Source organism: Onychostruthus taczanowskii, unplaced genomic scaffold, assembly GCF_017590055.1.
Source record: "Onychostruthus taczanowskii isolate IOZ18803 unplaced genomic scaffold, ASM1759005v1 scaffold42, whole genome shotgun sequence".
NCBI classification, from domain to species: Eukaryota; Metazoa; Chordata; class Aves; order Passeriformes; family Passeridae; genus Onychostruthus; species Onychostruthus taczanowskii.
In genome coordinates, this window is record NW_024501682.1 from 3,879,780 (window position 1) to 3,901,464 (window position 21,685).

At 36.3% G+C, this 21,685-nt stretch overlaps 1 protein-coding gene across 2 annotated transcripts in view; it reads right to left on the minus strand.

Annotated features, from left to right (window-relative positions):
* Positions 1-1,129: 1,129 nt before the first annotated feature.
* The window catches only part of LRPPRC (leucine rich pentatricopeptide repeat containing), an 84,653-nt gene continuing 64,097 nt past the window's right edge, over positions 1,130-21,685 (minus strand). For both annotated transcript variants that reach the window (XM_041413596.1, XM_041413595.1), the window contains exons 30-38: positions 19,748-19,871; positions 15,949-16,037; positions 12,569-12,773; positions 10,340-10,479; positions 10,062-10,177; positions 7,224-7,298; positions 5,576-5,660; positions 2,554-2,696; positions 1,130-1,258 (exon numbers count right to left, since the gene is read on the minus strand). In XM_041413596.1, the coding sequence (XP_041269530.1) occupies positions 1,202-1,258; positions 2,554-2,696; positions 5,576-5,660; positions 7,224-7,298; positions 10,062-10,177; positions 10,340-10,479; positions 12,569-12,773; positions 15,949-16,037; positions 19,748-19,871 (1,034 nt within the window). In that variant the 3' untranslated portion in view covers positions 1,130-1,201. The remainder of the gene's footprint in view (positions 1,259-2,553; positions 2,697-5,575; positions 5,661-7,223; positions 7,299-10,061; positions 10,178-10,339; positions 10,480-12,568; positions 12,774-15,948; positions 16,038-19,747; positions 19,872-21,685) is intronic.

Sequence of the window (21,685 nt, forward strand, 5' to 3'; positions counted from 1 at the left end):
TTACCACTCTCCCCACTCCTGATCAGTGAAGCCTCATTTTTAAAGTACAGCAGGATTTTTCTCTGTATTTGTTAATATAATAATTAATTTAATTGGAAGTTTAACTTAAAAATAATTAAGTTTCTTTTTCTGACCATAGAAGTCTTGCAAAATTTTGCCAAAACCTTGAGCATATGCATGAATTTTTAATTACCACAATTTTGCCTACGTGCGAAAACCTAAGAAAGTTAAGATATGGCTGAAAATGTAAAGATTAATAAACAGAGCTGAAATGCAACGAAACAATCTTTCATTTCATTAAAACCTGTTTGAAGTACTCAGCGGGTAACGTGTTCCATTTGCAATACCAATGTGCACATTTGTGAGTTTCCATCATTATGCATAGAGATAATAGATGTATTTTCTACCTAATATTTAATCTTTGTAACTTAGACACATCTTATTTTCATGATCACACAACTCTGGGCTCTAAAATATAATCTCAGAGTAGCTGTACTCCCACATTCCTTCAAATAAAAAATGTCCAGTCTCCCAACAAGTAAAAATTGCTACCCCTGCAAAGAAAAGGTACTGCTTTGTTTAAAGGGCATGTTTTCATGGATATGGAGTTCTTGTATCCATAAAATTAACTGGACTAACAGTTATGAGAATGAAGATGCTATACGACTACAGCACACAAGGCTAATAGGTGAAAGTATTTTGTCTTTAATATCCAACACCCTACCAAGATGCTTAACACAAGAAAGTACAATTAAGAGAAAACTTAAAAAATATGTTTATTTTCTGCGTAGATACAGCTGAATCCTGAAGATGATGTTCTTCACCCTCATATTATCACCCCAAAGTACAGTGACCAGGCAAAAAACAAGGATAAGACAGTCTCCTTCAGTTACAGTTCTGTACCCCTCTAGCAACTTTCTTGATATACATATATCTGGCAAATCCACAGGGACAAAAAACCAATTGAGTTTACAGCAAATCATACATGAAAATGGAAGTATCTCAGAGGGCTGCACCTTGATATTTCATTAGCAATTTTAAAAGCACTTCTATTAATAAATGTTTCTATCAACTACAGTTACGGAAAGTGATGTTAATCACAGATTTAAATTAAAAATTACACATAACATGCTTTTTAAAGTTTTTATTGAATGTAGTATTTAAACAATTTCATAAACAACTAAATCATAAAACTGTCTGTTCATGATGCTGCCGATCTTCTGTTCCTCCATGTTTCCACATAGAACTTGAGACTCTCCTATAAACAGAGTGGAATAAACAAGTTCAATCTTGTTTCAACTGAGAAGTTACTAATTCTGAACTAAGTCTTACTTAGTCCTGACAAAAATCTATTATTCTCTGTCATGCAAAACTACATCTGTATTGAAGTCTGTATAATTAGGAGAAATACCAGAGAGAGTGAATAAAAGGAAAAGGAAAACCTTGCCAAAAATGCATAATGAAGCTTCTATTACTAAATGCAATAATATAATCAATTTCTTTTTAAAAATGAAAATACTTTTTAACTTCAATCTGCAATTGTGTCAAAAAAATTGAAACGCTTTTAAAGACCAAGCTGCATTAGAGAAAAATTGAACAGGGAAATGAATCATCCCAGTGACTTGGAAAAAACACCCTTATTTTCTCTAGCTACATGTAAGAAACAGACATTCTATGTTTTAAATTTACATTCCAAATAAAAATTCAGATTATAAACTATGTAAAGCTGCAGAAAAAACCCACCATAGTCATTGAAAACGTAAACTAAATATTTTGCGCCAATATTTTCTCCAATTCTTTCCAAATTAGAAAAATCACATTTATCATGAAGCAATATAGAGAAACAGTATATAGCCAGTCTTTACAGAATTATAGAACATTTTTTTAGAATATAAAAAGTGGTGAGAAAATTGCAATAAAAAGGTTGCTTAGATAATGGAAAATAGAAGGTCTTCAAAATCTGCTTAGCAAAAACAGTACTAGTAGACTATTAGTCAAAGGAATGATGCAGAATGATTTGCAATCTTTACAGATACAATATCATGCTATTTGTCACCCTCAAGTAACACATATTTGCACAGCTGCATAGGTATCTTGGAAGGGCAGCTAGAAGCAAAGCTGCAACAGGAAAGTAATTGCTACAGCTCTAAAATTCCATCCTACTAGCTCAACAACTTACACCAGACACAAAACACCAATTAATGAAAACTAGAAGCCATTAATTGTTACTGGAGCACACATTCTACACGCTTTTTCAAGTCCAATTGCTTAGAAAAATGCCCCAAGGAGATTTGATAAAGGTACACCTGTAGATGAGTGCCTGATAAGAAGGAGGTAGTTTAAATATCATAAGCTCCAAGAGGTTTTATTTCCTCAAGTCAAATCCAATGCAAAATTACCACAGCTCCCACAACACCTAGGACTTCACACAGTACCTCCTTTGAGGAGTCTCTGCAGAGACCTCGTCCCACCGTAATTATTCATGCAACTTGTTTTATTAATACTGAACATAAACAAGTCTGCAGCTCTATTTCTTAATTAGGAAATACTCACAGGGGGTTCAGTGAAAGGGACAGGCTCTCCTACTTTCTTCAGAAAATTTGCTAGAGATTTCAAAGAGATCTCGTGCAGCTCTATGTTCTTCGCTTTTGCTCTCTCATACGTAGCCTTTACAGAAGCAACATCCCCATCCAATTCTGAGGAAAAAAATAGAACCCAAAAAATCTCAGTGGTTACTTGTTTCTCTTTCCACCTGTTTTCACTCATGCTTAACCATCGACTGCTGCTCAGACATTTGCTTGGGAAGCACTGGGATGAAACTGAAGCGACCCCTGACAGTTTCACTGCTGTCCCCAGGGTCCTAGAAGCAGTACAACAGTTCCTAGCACCTTGTAAACGTCAAGGAAGCCATCATGTCCAGTTAAATTCATTCTGTTGCCTGGGAGGGAGAACACAAACACCTGCAGTATGGGAGCTGTCTCAGGTTTTACTTGTTCACATTTGGAAACATCATCTTTGCAACCACAGGAGCTATAAAAGCAATGGTTCATAAAGGAAAAAAAAAAAGCCTTGTGCAGAAATGGATAGCCTGTGCCCCCTTCTCATGAGAAAAAGCTTCCCACTCATATCTGGAAGTGGCTGAGCTCCTTTTTGAATGTGGGAGGCTACTGCAAAAACTGCATGAAATGACAGCTTAATGAAAGCATAGAAATCATTAACTTTCTACAACTTTAAAATAGGTTTATTTTATGAGAAACACCAACAAAAAGAGCTAATACTTAGATTGCATTTAATGGACCACACAATCATGATTTTACAGATTTTTTTTTTCTAAAAGGTATACAGCAAAGGATTGTGCATCTCACCAGACTGAAGGAAAGTTAGCCCTGGCAGTGGATCTCATCTCAGGGCAAGGACAGGAGAAACGGTCCTTTTATTTGTTCCATCATGGATGCCTGACAGATGATCAAACTTTTTTTGAGCTGTGATCTATGTCCTACTATATCTTTGCTAAACACAAACAATTATAATTTTATTTGACCATTTTTTTGTTAATTAGAAACAGTAACCAATGGCAGTAACAACAATCTTCTGCCACGTTTCATTGCCTTTTCTAATTAAAAATAACAATGGCCTGAAAGGCGAATAATTTCTTCACTCAAAAATTATGTTAATACAAGGTTGGATTTGGTGCAAAACAAGAAATCATGTTTGAAAGCTTACTACTAACTTTAAAATTAAAAAAACCCACCAACGTGGATTTAAAAGATCTTATTTCTAACCCTCATGGCTAGAGCACAATCTAAGCCTTCTCATTTTCAGTTGTGCTAAATATTTTGCTGATGATCCCTTTAACAGTCACATGATCAATGTCTCATACAGGTAAGATGCTTGCACAAAATAACCTGGGAACACCTTTTAAAACTCTTCATGCTGGTACTGTCTCCTCTAGGACCTGCTAGGAGCCAGGTACATCTCTGCCTGAAGACAGTACAGCAAGCCTCTGTTCATACAGAGTGCAGCTTCACACGTTCAATACATTCTAACCATGGCTGCAGGTATGGTAGGGCAGGTGACTGATTCTCTGCAATCTCTTTATGAAACTGCTATACCATCCCTTAGTTAGGAAGGATAGTGAAAAGCTTAGTTCACTTACAGAATTTTTACTGAGGTAAAAGCAGCAGAGGACTAATGACAGCATAAAGCAGCAAGGACAGTGCTAGTGACAAAAGGGCAATTTTTTGTTTTACAAAAACATGTTAAAAAACTTACCCTGCTGTGAACCTGAACCTATCTGTTACAGGGCTAAACAATTTTGGTAGTGATGCTCTTTGCAATGTTACTAAGCAAGCAAATTTTTAAAGTTAAGATAACACATCACAGTATGTCGCCCTGATTTTGTAAGACTTTGTTAAGCCTTCTGATGTTTACATTCTTTCAACAAACTTTCTCACACACGGTTCTGTAAATAACCTATGTTTTGCATTCTTTCATGGAGGGGGAGAGAATTGATGGACCCTTGGTCTGTCCAGTGGCATTGGAGAGGTGGCACTGTCACCCTCCAATCCACTGTCACCTTTGGAAAACTATAAATGTTGGAGTCAGAAAATAAAGTTTTTTCTTTTTTGTTCCCCTCGAGAGCAGCAGTGTCTGTGTCATCATTTCGTGCCTTATCACAACAACAGTACTTCTGCAATTTGATTCAAATAAGTAAGTTTGTATTCCTTTAACACTGTATCTTGGATTTGTGTTTCAAGTGCTTTATCTAATTATTCCTATTTATCTATCTCCTCTGTGATAGACTGGTGCACAAGGGCTTTCATCCTTTTACTTTTTTGCTTGTAACACATGTGAAAAGGATTTACTCCCTGTAATAAAACTGGAGGACATTATCAGAGTACACAAGGCAAAGGACACTACAGCACAGAGAGGCAAGCTTCCAACTGAGTATTGCCATAGGAGCTGTATGTCCTGGTTTTTCAAGAGTGAGTCTTGCAAATAAACAAACAAAAAACTTGACTTTTTTAGAGGTGCTGACTTCAGCTATAAAGAGAACTGATGAGTACTTCAACAATTTATGTAAATTCAAATGATGGCATCTGGAATACTAACTTTGGCTACATTACAAGATGCATAAATAATTCACACTAATAACAATAAGATCATTTTGCATTACTGATAGAACAAATCACATGATTTTGGAACATACACACACGCATACATAAAAGGAACCAATATTACTGCAAGTTTTGTGGGGAGAAAAGCTACATTCATTTTAAAAGCCATTAATTTCTACAGCATTTTCTCCCATGGGTTAGGGTGGATTCTTTCTTATTCCATGAAGCCCCTACTTTAGGTTCTAAGTAAAGGATTCATGGCTTGTGTCAGCTGCTTGCTCTTCCATCCTAACAGCCAGGACAGCATACAAACCAAACAGACTTAAACAAGAAAAACCTCAGGAAACCCCCCTGCACCTCTTTATGACCTGAACTGTAAAGCAAGTAAGGGCTTGCAAGACCTTTCTGAATGTCTCCAGAGTTCTTACTCAAACACTGTTCCAAGGAGCATCACTTACCATAACATCTCAAGAGGTACCGGTACACCACTGTCGGATCGAGATGCTCAGGAATCAGTTCTAGAAGCCCCTCGATCCTCTTTGCCTGTCAGATTTAATGCACACACAAAAAAACCATGAACTTGAAATCTTAAAGAATAAAATAAAGTCACCAAATTCAGAACAGTGATTGCACATTTTTAAAGTGAGATAAACTGTATTGGTAACAAAGAATGGACTGTGTGACTCAAAGTATATACAATAATTTCCTACCTAAAATTTTGCAGATATGAAATAGTAAAAGAAATGAAGCACAAAATGTAATTAATGTAATAAGGGTCTAAAATCCACACTCAAGAATCCTAAACATTAGTGTCTTTTTTTTCAGGTAGGCAATTAATGTATCAGTAAGAGTATGGCAGGATTTGAACAAATTTAGGAAAACTGCAAAACACTCAGCATCCTTCAATGACCTAGAGGTCAATGGTAGCTATGATCAATGCTTGAAAGGAGTCACAACTGATGTGCTTAAATTTGGAGCCTCCTTCCCTCAAGCCTCTGTTTGCAGTTTCAAAAATGCTTAGGTTTTAAATTAAAAGCAGTTTATTGAAATTAAGAACATCTTTATCACACACTACCAACTTTGATGTGTTAGTAAAATTTCTGCTTGATGAGCTGGGAAACTTACACGTTTTTAGTTCCTTCTTATAGACACCAAACAATAGTGTTTGTCACATTATATTTCTCATCATCACTTCAGAAGAACTTTAAATCTACTAGTATTTAATGGCAATTTCCACAAAACATAAATGCGCACTTGGCTCACTTGAAAAAAAAAATTATTCTAGTTTGAGTGCTAGATGTCTCCTGATGCTGCTCCTCTATGACAGAGAAATCCATATGGTTTTGCTTGGGTGTGTATTTCAGGGTTTTTTTGGTTCTTGTTCAATGTTGGGTTTGAGGGGTGGGGGGGGGGGGGGGGGGGTTTGATTTTTTTTGTGTGTTCTAAGGCTTTTTTGTGTGGGTTGGAGTTTCTTTGTTGGCCTTTGGATTTGTGTTTTATTTGTTTTGGGGTTTTTTGTTTACTTTAAGGGGGCAATAGGAGGAAGGAGGGATAGGAGTAGAGCAAGCATATAAATAGAGCATTTCAAATTACAGGGAATGAGGACAAAGCCAGGACTCTAAACATATGTTCCAACTAGATACATGTCCAAACCACCTTAGAAAGTACTATGAAATGTGTCTTTTAATGTAAACACAGAGGCATTTTATCATCAGAGAGAGGCTGAGGTTTTAACTTGTATTTGTATTCATACAATTTAGCCAATAAAATAAGGACTTTCAGGTTGTGATATTGAACTGGATAATGCAGTAAAACATTCTAAGAACAATGTTTGTAGGATGTACAGTGTAACATGGAAAATGCAGGAAATAACTGAAACAACAGAAAAATATTAAATACACCCTCCCTTCCACCATGCTCCATAATGTAAACTGTTCTTCAAATACAAACTGTTCTTTAAATATAACCAGCTCTGCAAATTAACCTCCCCTCTCCCCAAGAAACCCAGTAAAGCTGTCACCTGTAAAGTTCAAAACACTTTAACAAAGGCTGATGAAACAGTATTTTGCGACATATAAAATTGTATACATGAAAAAAATATTGTACCTGTCCAGGGCGAGATGCTGATTTAGCCATAAAACGCCCTAAAGTTCTCTTCTCCTGAACTATTGCATCCCACCTCTGAAGACAAAGAAATGAATAATGTAACAGACATGAGTAGGTTACAGCTAAACAAAACTACTAAGGTGAAAATTTCCAATTACAGATGCTTAAAACAATATACTAACATATTACCAATTTACAAGGTAAATAATTGAATATTAGTTTGACAAGAAAACCAAAAAACCAACCACAAACCAAGTTCATTTGACGCACCTCATTGGTAGACGTTTTTAAAATGGTAGAGATAAAGTTTGTTTAAAACAACAGGGGAAAGAATTAAACTAATATTTCAATATACCACAAAAACGAGGTTTAGGACTGCAAAAGAATGAAAAAGAGAAACACTATTCCTCTCCAATTATACTGCCAAGCATTCACAAGTGAGCTAGGGATCATAAGGTTAATTATACATTTAATAAGGTGTCAGGGAGATAACTGCTCGTTTCTTTATAAAAATTAAAATGTACAAAGCAAGTTCTCTTTAAAGTATAATTACCTACACTTATGCATACAAAGGACTGATTTCAATCTCTCTATTTTATAAAAGGCTTTAACTGCAACAGACAGGGTTTGAGAGAGAGAAGTTGAACTTAGAAAAGTTTGAGACAGACCAGATAAAAATCAAAAATCAATCTTACTTTAGAAACAAGGACAAAATAAAATATACAAGACAATACTAAGTGTATGTTCCTCAAAGATGTCAGTCTTAGAAAAATGCACAGTGTGGTATTTTTACCAGCTGTACGATATCAGTACCAAAATGCACAGGCGAAAGAGAATATTGTGCATATGAAAACACATAGCATAATTTTCCTATATTCAACTAGTATTGTAGACATATGAAAGTAAGAAAATTTGGGTTAAGCCATTCTGTATAAGCATTTTGGTTTACAAGCTCTTTAAAGTTCAGGTGAAATGGTATGAAGGTTCCTTCCTTTAGGCAAACAGACAAGAAGTGGCTTTATGGTGCTAAACTGGGGCAAAGCACTGATGAGAGAAACTTGGAATGTTTTATGACCAATTCTAGCCGTTCTTACCTACTGCCACTAACTGCTCTAAGAGGAAAGAGTCTAGTTTGAGAAATGTTATTCACAGCTCCCTTTCATCCTGAAATATCAAATCCTTTTTGACTCTCATCAGTAAAAGCATTCACCTTCCAGACAGTAGCAGACACTGCAGCTGTTTCATAAACTTTTAAATAGACTCTTAGATGCATTTCTGAAAGCAAGGAGTCTCCATGTATATAGTAATATTTTAGATTACAAGCAAAATAGTTCATTTAGATTGTTGTTTACTTTCCAAAATATAAGAATGGAGAGTGACTATTCCTATCCTCCAGTTAGTGGATTCCTATTAGTGGAATACTTGATCCACATAGCAGTCACCAATGTTTAACACAGCTCAAAGTTTTTCCTGAGCCATAGAATCCCCTATTTTTCTCCTAGACACAGAAGTTCAGACTCAAGCTTACCTGTAAACATCCACTTATAACAAGGTATTTTTAAAATGTCCATTAAGATACAATGCATACAATGTTATTTCAAGTGTGTTATAGAACCATGAATTTAATTCTAACAGTTGGTATACAACAAAAATATATTCAGGAATATATTCATGGATATTATTCCATGTTCTGAAAAATTTTAGAAATACTATGATTTTACTTAAAAAATGAAAAAACTCTTTATCTCCACAAAAGCAAAAAAAGTACTCAATTTTTATTTACTTATTCCATGTCAATCAAAGAGCAATCAACAAATCAGGAAGAGTGGAATAACCTGAGAATTATTTTGCATTTGATGTTTCAAGCTATATAGCAAGAGGGTTTTATGGCAAAATTGTAGTCTCCTTTTCATTTAATATTCAAGATGACCAGTCAGGCAAAGCCCTACACAAAGTAAGGGAATTACAAGTAATACATCTCACTCTGCAGCAGAAGCAACTGAACAGCTTTGTTGGTAGTGTCTTGGAATATCACAAAATATGCCATGGATGAAGCAGAGCTTTTTCTTTAACAGTTTAAAATACCTAGGAACTGGTAAATGAGTAGCATGCACCATCAGGAGATGATAAGAGGCCTTGATTTGAAGCAGGAGCCTATGCACACATCAGTCTTACTGCTGGACTGTCACCTGCTTGGATGAGCCTGTTTCCAGCACTCACAGCTCATCCCACCTCTTGCTTGGCTTGTCTTTAGCTCTGCACAAATGGCACAAATGCAGCTGTCTCAAATCCTAACTCAGCTGAGACTGTGACCCAGAGATCAACACTTGAGTTTTAACACATCTGTGACAGTCAAACAGAAAGCAAATTCAGCTCTTAATAAACCCTGAACGCAATATAAACAATATTATAGCCAAGTGAAATAAAGTCCATGACAAGCAATCATTGCCTGCTTCTGTTTTGCAAACTGTACAGCTGTAAGATAAATGCTGTTTACAGCATTTAAGAAATTAGGTGAGTAGTTGCAAGGAAATGGTTTGCAAGAAACAACTGACATGTAACAGAGAACTTTGAGAAAAATATTTGCAGTATAGAAATACTTCCTTTATTTCCTTCATGTTACTGGAAGACAAAAACGCCCCTGACTCTGGCACGCACTGCCACTCTCAGTACTAGGGCACGAGCCCATGGTTTAGTCTGAAGTGTGCACTGCTGCTCACACTGTAATTCAAATGCATCCCAGTAGCAGCCTATGCTGCACAACATCTCTTTCTGACAATTTCTCAGTTAACCTTTGAAGAGCTCTAAGCATTTCTGTACCTCTTGTTATGTCATTACCTGTATCAACGATCTGGCATCATCCACTCTGCCTGCGCTGACATACTGAAGGAAAAGATCTGTGACAGGTCTGTAAACTCCACACTGACTGGCCACTCGTTCTGCCATCGCACCAACTGCAAAATGATGGGTACATAAGGAAAATCTTTGATTGAAAAGCCTCTTCTGTAAACTTCACAGGCATGATTTATGCTGACTGAGCAGGTTTTATGTGTAATAGCTCTTTCATAACACCTCTGTCGAGTCAGAATATTTAAATATCATTGCAATTAACTTACATTTTTCCAAAGCTGGTTCTAATCCTTCCTCAGACACCTTTCTTAACAAATAGGAAATACTTCTGACAGCTTGATCAGGATTCTGTGCACCAGAGATAAGCAGAGGCTCAAGGTATTTCACAGCAGCATCAAGGTCATTGCTAGGAAAAGAGATTGAACTGGCTCAGTTTCTGAAATCAAGATTTCTAAACCAAAAGCAGCAATTACAATGCAGCTTTTGTTTTCTACTTCAAGCTTGTATTTACCAGGAATAGTTGATTAAAAAAACATTGACCAAAAAAAATTTATTCACTCAGATATTGTATAAGTGAAACAATTTGTGACTGAATGAATAAATAAATTAATAAATAATTTTAATGGCCTTTGACCTGTACAAAGTTTATGTACTTTGGACACACTTTCCTCATTAAGAAAGAAGAGTTCAGCTTGCTGCTTTAAGAAAATGCATCCTGCAAATCTAGAAGGCAAAATCTAAACATTATCAGAGGGTATCTGAATAATTAATGCATGCAACTTAAGTATTTTTAAGCAATTAATTATTTACCTGATTTCTCCCATGCCTGCCCTTTTGGATGCAAAAGACATTACTAAATGTCATTTGGTCATTACATCTGTATGCTTTTAATCTTAAGGCTTAAATATAGCAAATGCTAATAAAATAATGCAAGAAGTATTCACCGAAGTGTAAACTCTACTTCCAGCATTCTAAAAAGTTCAAATGACAACATCTCTAACCAGTTCACTCTAAAAGCTAATTAAACTGAAAAAGAAAACTGAGCACAATGAATGCTTGTAGGTGAAGCAGCAATACAGCACACGTGAAAGACAGGAAAAATGCTTTGAAATCAGAAACACGGATCTACCAGTAAATAAACACTGTATTGGAAATATCTGTAAGAATCTGTTTTTCAGAGTTAAAAGGTACAAGTTGCAAGGTATTTAAGAATATATAGCGTGCATATCATTTACACTGCTCAGCCTTTTCATACACCAAGTTAGTTTTGGTATGGGAAAAGTAAAGTTGATGCTCTACCTGCATACAAGTTATTTTATTTATTCTTGTCACCAATCTCCATCTTAAGAACACAGCCCGACTTTGCAACACTTTTACAACACAGAAATACAGGAAAATAAGCAGCTTATAACACAAAAAATGAAGTGTCTCTCCCATCTGAAGCACTTCATTTACGTTCAAGTCCATGCACTAGAACTGTGTGCCAAGGGTCACTCAGATCTGCTCCCTGTGGCCTGGCATGCCTGAGGCAACCAGGAATCTGTTATGTACTACAGAGCTCCACAGCTTTCCTTTGCCTACAGGCACAGGAGGTCCACCCAACAAAACTAGTTTGAAATGAAACAACAGAATATGTAGGATTCCTGAAGACTGGTTCCTGCAAAGTATCTTTGAGAAGCTGACTTGGCCCTCTCTCCTCCAGGTGCTTCCTCATGCAATTTTACACAAAGGATAAACCAGCACCGAACCACTGTAACAACTAAACCAGAAATGCACACAGAGTACAATACTGAATTAAACAGCTGAATCACAGGATACTAGAAAGTGTGGGGATAACTATGATAACCAAACTGTAGTGTTTAGTTACCAGCCTAAAGCATCAGCCAAGCTTCTTTACTTCTTACCAAAAAAAAAAATAAAAACCCCAAGGAAAGACCTCACTCCACAGATACACATCTGGCTTTCACATTTTGAATATAAAGCCATAACATTTCAAGAATATTTCAACTGCTGGAACAGGTAGCAGATTTTTGTTTCCAAACAACAACAACCACCCAAACAAACAAAACAAAACAAAAAAACAACCCTGAAAAAAATCAACACACCCCCCTCCCCCCCAAAAAAATATATTACATGCATAATCTCTGGGTGCTACATTTGATGAAGTAATTCCATTTTGCCTTCAGATTTCATAGAGCTTTTGATGTAACACCAAGGAAACACTTCACATGCACATTGGAACAAAGGTATCAAAGCTAAATTACAGCACCAAAGAAGACCTTAATGCTTCACAGTTATTATCCCTGTATTTCATTAAATTTTCAACCCCAAATTTGTATGGGAGACAATACCAGAACAGAACTGCATGTTATCCTCAACTAGAATTTTAACATCTGGGACACTGTAAAAATGGAAACAGAATGAAATGGATAATGCAAGAGACTTCTCAGCACATTGCAGAAAAGAATTAAATACACAGTCCTAGAAATACTTACCTTTTTGTATGAGCCAATGCAATTGCATTAGGCACTAGTGAGTGAGATAAACCAATTGATTTTATGACGTCTCCCAGGATGTTTTCAAGTACTTGCAGGTTCTTTACATCTCCTTTTTCTGCCAGGGCCTCAAGGAGAGCAGTAACTGCTGGTCTAGTAGGCAACACACCACTGTCAAGCATTCCTTTTAAAACAGCCAAGGCATCTAACAATGGTAAAGAAATAAGGGAAACAGAAATCAGACTTTCGTTCAGAAAGCACCATGCTGCTGGTATCATTAATCCTACCCATTTAAAATAAGTACAGAAAAAAAATTTCTTTAAGCCCTGCAATCACTAGAGTGAATTCTAACTTGACTATATATACACAAATAAAAACTTTCAACAATAATTTAGGTTGAAAGGCTGTAATATCTCATAATAAAAAGTATTAAGCTACTTTTAACATTGAAATAATTTGTTTGTAACCAGCTCAAGAAAAGCAGGCGTGTTATAAATATCCTCTCTTATGATTTTGAAGTCCTGACTCTTTACTTCTCCAAACCGCAATCAATTTCCTTTACTAAAAATCAAATCGTTTTATATTTAAGAATAAATATAGCCTAAACATGTAGTTCATTACAGAAACTGCTGAATTATAATACTGAGATTTCTCTTTTTAAGTATGCATGAAAGCTTTGTTTCCCAAAATTTAATTTTTAAATAGAACTATGGGATACAAGTCTCCCTGCAAAGACAAAAACTGAGAACTCAACCCTTACCTCAGAAACTCCTAAGATTATAGCAATTACATATGTTAAAAACACACAAGGTCAATCTCCTGTCCATCTGCCACAAATTCCCCAAACCCACAGCTGATGAAGCCACCCTCGTTTCTCCAAGCAGAATTCTTGTCTATTTACATTATCCATGAGCAAACACACAGAGAAAGACATGCCCCTCTGGTAAAAATCTCTTATTCCTTACCAGCACAGGCAGGATTAATCACAGATGATAATTATAATACCAAGGGATAACACTTCTAGCATAATACACACCCACATGAACTCCACAGCATTGCCATTCCAATTCAATATGCAGGTACTGCAGAAACCAAGTGTTACCCTTTACATGAGAGGAAGCAAAAAACATCCTGTATGCCTAAGCCTCCTTCACAGGAAGTTTTTTTCTGCCCCACATTCTTCTTTTTAGGTAAAAAAAAAAAGCAATAGATGGCGGGGGGCAAGATTCACAACATTTAAAAAGCAATCTCAGAACACGTGCCAAGTCCGAATTCTTTCCTAACTAGGTGTGCACCTCCCACTAGCACAGAGTACAACCAGCCTTCTCAAGAACAAGGACAGAGAAGATTTGAAAGCTGCATACGTGCAGAACTACTGCAAGAAGGTAGGCACTAGTAGCATAGTGGGTAATTCTACAGGTAACTATATGCTTGTGAAAACCAACCATGCATCTTTCGAAGTGCCATCCTATAAACTCTGCAAATTTTCTACCACGAAGCTCAAGTTCTGACTCTTTAAAGTAACCTGGGTTTTACCAAGTTCTTGCTGGAAGATATCAGAGCTCTTAGGACTACACTTGGCGGGCTCCATAAAATCTTTTAACTGTACCCATTACACAGCAAAGAATGCTGATGAACTAAATGAGGTATATAAGTGGTAAAGCAAGCAGGTTTTACACCTGCTTGTAAAACAGGATGTAGGTCAAATGGAGCGCAGCAACAAAAGACTACAAAACCACCATGCCCAAAAATGTTTTGGGTAACCTATGAGCCTTAGAAAATGACCAGTATGGCTGAAATACTTAGAAGCTTGCATCTTCAAGGCTTCACTTAGACAAAGACAAGTAGAATCTCTCAAAACAGAAACAAGGATTAAGTGTGACTATTCAATAAAATTGTCAGATAAAGCTTGTTCAGTGCACAAAAGAAAATATAATTTTGCAGAGTAATGTAATTCCACAGACGTGAGAAACTTTGCATTGTGCAAAAAGTGAGATTTTTAGAGTACAACAAGGAAGAGAGTTGATGTGACAGAATTTAGTATGCTAGCTAAAAAAGCCTCATATAGTCAGACTGGCAGGATATGGAAACATCACTGATGTTCAGAAGAAGGGAAGAATTTTGGTATGCAATATTCAGGAAGAACTGGTAAAATTCATGGCATATTGGCAAAGAAAACAAAGAAGATTTATTAGAATAAAAACAGAGAGGAAAGTCAGGTGAAGGCCTTGAAAGCTGCAAAAAATTATCTGCCAAGAGCAAAAGGAGCAAGGGCATTCCTCACAAATACTTCAGTGGATCACAGCTGCCAATGACGTGAAATTGGAGACTGAACGAGGAAGAAGACAGGTTTATCAGCCACAGGAAACAAAGAGTACAAGTGAGAAGATGTGTCTAAATGCTCATCTTGAGTATTTTAATGTAGCTGATGTCACATGGATATGGGTTATTAGCACAGCTATGCATGATGGAATGAAATGAAATGTAATGATGGCACAATCAAAAGCGCATTTTCTGATAGGCCTTATAAACTCAAATAATACACTGAATTTGTACAACACTGTACTTAGACTTGCATGGAGATAACAGACATTGCCCTGCATGTACAACTACCTGCTTGCAGAGTTCTCCTCTCACAAGAGTTCTACAGCCCAACTAAATAAGTAGGACATAACACTGTGGAGTTGATCTCTAGGCTGCAAAGCAGCCAATGCTGAGGACTACAATAAAACAACTGTAAACTTTATACACCGTCTTGTTGGGTACCGTTACGTACTCTTTGGCCACCATTTTCTTCACTATCATCATTGTTACATTAAAAAGAAAACCAGAGTATTTTGTTACTGTTGGCACTGAGAACTATTAAAAAGTATTTGATTAAGTTTTTAAATCAATATTATAATCATTTAGTTCACAATCATGCACATTTACCAGTCAATTTAACTCATCTGGTATCTCACACAACCAACACAATATGCAAGAAACAACTGCTGGGAATTGTTTCAGATGCTCTAAAGTATGTTAATTTCCAAAGCAAAATGACTTGTGCTGTGAATTTTAACGCACTTGAAAGCCTGTACTTTCTCTCGTTCTGGAGTACAAATTTTGCATGTCTGAAGAGCTGTGATTCATCTTAAGAAAACCCATCTTGTGTTAAATGGAATGGAAACTGGACTAAGTGGTCAAATGACAAGTACATTCATATTCAAGCTGTATTATAAATGCATGTACAGTAATTTACGTCTCTCAGCTACCACAAAAGGCTCTTGATAAGCAGGTAATTTGCTAAATGGACTCCTTTATCCAAGTATTCGAAGGGCGTTACAAGAAAAATCTGCAGAGGCATTAATGTGACGTAAAGGTCAAGCATTGTGACATACCTTTCAAATAATCCCGCCTAACTTGCGATATGATGAGGAGGCTGCTGGCAGCACTGTTCAGTGTGAAGCCCTTGATGTGGGTCTCAGCACTAAAAGAAGCAGACATTTAGAAAGGAATTACTGACATGCTTCTGATACGATAATAAATGGTTGAGCACCAAGGTGAAATTATAAAAACTACTGTTCGTATGTTAAAAATATTGCTGCAAAATATCGACCTGGAGACAGCTTTTGTGTTATCCTGTCAATGGTTATAGAAGGATAATTTTTTTTTGCATTCTGACAGATGACAAAGTTGGAAGTGAGCAACAAAAGAAACAAAGTACAAGATTTTTTTTAAACAATCGGTTCAGATTCTTGAATGCTGACATATTAGATGACTAAAATAACTGCATGCCCTGCATTGTTCTGTTGTATCCTAAGCTGGATACTTTTTCTTCTTTTTTCAATAGTCACCATAATTATAAAATATAAAACTATTCTTTCAGCAATAAAAATGAAACATTTATTTTCAGCGCTGTATATTTTAAACATAAACTAAAGCATATTATGAACTAACACCATATCATTTGGTTGATTAATTTTCAAATTTCTGTCATCTAGATGTATACAGGTTTTAAAGCGAACATCCTACATTTGCTGCCTTAGCCACATTAAAATTGTATTTTGCTTATCAATTCCTTGTCTCCTGTAATACAAAACTTCATGTAAGTAGAGCAAAGACAGCCTTTACTTTAGTAACCCTGCTAAAGCTTTTCTAACACTCTGGAAATTAGTCAAGAGAGACTAACCAGCAATCACATTGGTCTTATACTACAAAATGCTCCTAAATGACATATAGCCAAGCCCCATTTTTAATATATAAGGATAACTTTACAAATGTTCATTTCTAGATTACAAAATCTCTACAGAGCAAAGGGGGGCATTGCCATTTACCATATCAGCAATCAAGATAAACCTCACTGATCATCTTGTGGCAAACAACTGAGCAGCCTACCTACTTGAACTTAGGGGCTGAGCGGATTGGGAGGTAAGCAGGGTCATTGCTAAATTGTTCTCCTCAATCCCAAGAAAATCCTTCACATTGCACACAATATGACTATCCTCTCAGTCACTTTCAGCCTCCCAGGCTCACAAATGCAGTCACTGGACTCGGGATTTTCTTCCTCTCCCAACCAATCCCCTTAATCCCTGCCTAAGCACCCACTGCTCAGTTCCGCCTTTTTTTTTCCCTTTGTCCCATCTGTCAAAGCCCTTAAGTCAACAATTCATGCATGAGACTGTAAATTACATATAACAAAGGATTTACTTTCTCCAATCTTCCAATCTTTAGTGTGATTAAATAGATGTTACCTACTATTACAGAACTAATCCATCATTCCAATACTCCTAAATTTCTATTTAAAACTTCTTGGACTAAATGCAGTAAATATTCCTCAAAACAGTTCTAGAATGTGAAAGCAACTACACTTGGGTTCACCAACAGATCAGTAATGTTCTGGGATGTCTGGTGTTTGTTCCTTTCAAAGGCAGTGTAGGAGTCCTGTTTACTTCTCCCACATTGCTTTCTCATGGAAATTTTTCAGTTCAGGTAACACAGGGACATTTTGAAGTTACTGGACGTTTTAAAACTATTTAAAAAGTAGCTATTTTGTTGTCTATGCTAATGTGCACAGTAAGAATATATACATATTATTTACCTTTCAAATTTGGCCTCAAATGAGTAATATGTAAAATATTTACATATTTACTTAAAGAAAAATGAGTAATATGTATCTAAATTAAGGTAGCTTTCCTGTATTTTATGAAAAAATTAGAAGCTGCACAAGTTTCAGGCCACCACACAGATTTAGGCTTTGTAGGAGTAATCTCTTTTTAGTATGAGGCTGGAAAAATTCTGAAGCATCCAGAAATGTACGCTGAACAAACACATTTGTTATTCCTCAATCACAGGCACACACACCATCACTTTCTCTATTTCAATTAATTACTTAGAACTTAAAAGCTTTTCAAAATGCTTAATATAAGCATAATTTTGTTACTAGAAAAAAAGCCACACAGATATGCCATGAACATGACCAATATGAAGCATTTTCTGTCTTGATGCAACAGTAAGCTGTCAGAAGCTTCTCAGATTGTCATTACTTGGCACTTCTGTGCTACAAGACAGAGTAGGAGAGTTGTGAAAAGCACCAGGGTTAGATCATAGTTGGCTTTGACCAGTAACCAAGAAAATCTCTTATAAAATCCTGTTACTTTACTCCTGAACATCTCAAACTTCAGAGGCTTAACACATCTCTGACCTTTTCAGTCTTTCAAATAATTTTTTCCCTGAATTTTGAATTTACGTACTATACTTATCTAAACACTTATCTAAAGTGACAATTCTGAATCCTTGAAATACTAGGAACAAACCACCACCTTCTTTCTTCTCTTCCAATCTGCAAATTACTGCTGGAGTTATGCACTACCTTGTGCATCTTCCTTACAAGTGTGTTTGAGCTGTATAGCAGGGAAGCAGTGGATCCATGTGCAAATCTTCAGTACAACGTTTCAAGCTTCTTTCCCGAAGAACCTTCCAATACATCTTTAGATACTTGAGTATTTTCTCTGAAACAAACTACCTAAATTTTATCAGCGCTTTTTGTACTCCCTAAAACATCTCCCCCCTCCAGCTTCTATTTGTAAAGATTTATCAGTTACTTGCATTACAGGGAGATCAATTTGAGAAACGGATTTAGTTTTCCCTTAATATAAACCATATATCCTGCAGGCACAAACATTACTTATCATAGAGCCCAGTTGCTGAGAGCTATTTGCAAAAGGACTATTTGTTCTTCTGAAAGCAGAACTCCAACACTTTTCAATGAAAGACATTTCTCCAATCTAAACACTTTTAAAAGAAAACATTAAAATAATCAATATCATCTTACACTAGACTGTTCCTGGACATCAGAAACTAAGTTGGCTCTAAAAACTTTTAGGCTTTTTTATAGTTCTCTATACATTAGGTAATTCACCTACAGGCACATTCAAATCCACTGTACTCATTCAGTGAGCACACTTGATGACAACCACCAGACTTGTTTTAGTTGAATAAATTGAAATACTTACAACCCTTAAACTTAAATTCTTGTTCTTCTGAACTCTACATTGACAAGTCACAACACTTTAAAGCCTATAACCTGACCAGAACACACGTTACAGGCAATCATTAAAGCAAGTGCCGTATCATACAACTCACTAAAGGTTACTTCGATTCCTTTCCTTCTAATAATTAATGACAGCAGGTTGGATTTATTTCAGAAGTGTAAGAGTTGGATCTAAGGTTTATGGTCATCTCTTAGCCACTGGCATCACAGTCAAACATACCATTTCGCATTTGGCAGGCAGCCAGCTGCCAGGGATTGTGGGCAGGGTAAGACAGCAGCAGGGACAGGCATTCAGGGGAAGGCTCACAGGCAGTTAAGTGAAGGAATCTTGTCTGTTTGGATATTGCTCTAAAGAGGAAAAGGCAGTCTGCCAGAAGGGTAGACTTTCAACTCTGATGCCAAGTACATTTGTTCAGATTGTTATTTGAAATGAGTTATTAGCAATACACACTGTCACTCTAGTACCTTTAAAAAAATGTGGCATATCGCCCTATGAAACACTGGTGTATTTCTTACCACAGCTCCTAATCACTAGTCATGACCTGTTTTCCCATTAAAAGATAAGGACTCACCTGAAAATGATCCAGAAATAATTTAAACCCTCTCTCTAAGCCAGTAAAAGTCCCCCAAACAAAGAAAAGCCTTACATGCGTTTCACATCAAGGGCTTCATCAAGACAATTCTGTGTTAACAGTGCTTTTATAAGGATGCCACAGGAACGAGAATGAGACTCATCCTTCCCCTGCATTCTTTTGAAAATGTTGTAGGCCTCTAAAAAAGAGCAAGAAAGCCAAAAGGAAATGTCATACTGCAAGAACGTTGAGCACAAAAAGAAATCACTTATTCACTGAAACAGGTCAGTCCAAAATCAATATATCCCTTGCTTACATCTCTAAGCCCAGAGCTGCAGATCACAGCTTGCTCAAAACTGCCTGTATACAATCAACACACACTTCTACAAGAGAAAAAGTTTGCTACTGCTCTTCCTTTATATGTGGCTGTTGCTTCAATATCAACATAGCTGGTTAGAAGGGGAAGACTCAGGAATTTTCAAGCAACACCTAATTCTGGGGTATACAGTTACAGTGTCTGGTGCATGATCACAACAGCATTTAACAAATAATATAGGAGGCGATTCCAATATGGGGAGATCAAATTTGGCTACGACAAGATTTATACAAAACATACAATTTACAAATATACAGATATTTAGCAAGTAAACTACACTGCATTTGTTTGACTGATTAACAGTTTTATTTCATGCATTCACAATGACTGTCAGTGTATGAAAAGATGTTACCAAAAAGGGGGGAAAAATGATAAGCACAGTTTTCAGTCATTTATTTTTCTGAAACAAGATTATACAGCTATAAACATGCAGCTAGAACTGCCATCCATGCTGTAACATATGCTAGAAAGCTGTGTTAAGAACCACAAACGATCTTTTACATCTAAACAGTGAATGCACGTTTCTTTTAATGACTCATGAAATAATCCCTTTGCTAGTTCAAATCACAGCCACAGTAACCTTTCAAACTTATCAGAAATAGTGGGACTATCACCACAAATTTCACAGCTAAGCATTAAGCTTTTTTCTCTACTTTGAAAGTAAAGATGAAAACAACTCATTTGAATCTAATGTCGTAAGAAACATTACACTAATTGCACTTAGTACAGTGTGTTATGGAATTTTAATCAAAACTGTTGGTATGTCTTTCAGTTTGCATCTTAAACTTCTTCAGCCATGAAGTATACACAAAAACCTCCTGAAACGTAGGCACAGAAATGGCTATGCATGAAATTTATTATTTACATCACACAGACTCCTACACCAATAATAATTAATAATTAATTATAATAGTTAATAATAGTTAATAATTAGAATTACCACAGACATTCATAATCTACTTTGTATGCTTGAAACTTTGTTAAATATATATATGAACAGAGACAAGGGGTAACAGCATCTTAGTAAAAATTAAGTTAACTTCTGTGCATTTCAGATCCATGTACACAAGAGAGTCTGACATTACAAGAGCGATTGCACTGTCAACCAAAAGAGCAAAGAAACAACAACAGGAAGAAACCACATAAGAAAGGTCCTGAAATCCTCCACCACTTTTACTTAGAGGTCTGAAGTTATTTTGGCCTGCAGCAATGTGATGAATTCTCGTGCCTGCCAAGATGCTGATCACCAGCATTCATAGTGATCAAGTTTAAATTCAGGGGGAAGACATTTTTCTTTCCACTGCTCTGAAATCTGAGGTACCAGCAGACCAGCAACGACATTCAACAAAAACAATTCCCCTCTGACTGGTATAACCAGCTACAAATGCAACTAATGACTTTCAAAAATGTAGCTGACTGGTGATAGGTTTGGTCTTTCTGCTCTGTTTGAATTCTGGTTTTTTATGTCAAAAATTCCTTATGTTTAGAGACTCCTACAAAAGCTCTGCTGTCTTCAGACTGAACTAGGATTTCACCCTGTGTTTAAATATTACATTTATCAGTTGGGTATAGAAATGGACCTGGCCCCTAGTGGTCAAGATGTCAGGCATATGTTACTAACAATTATCACAGTCCAT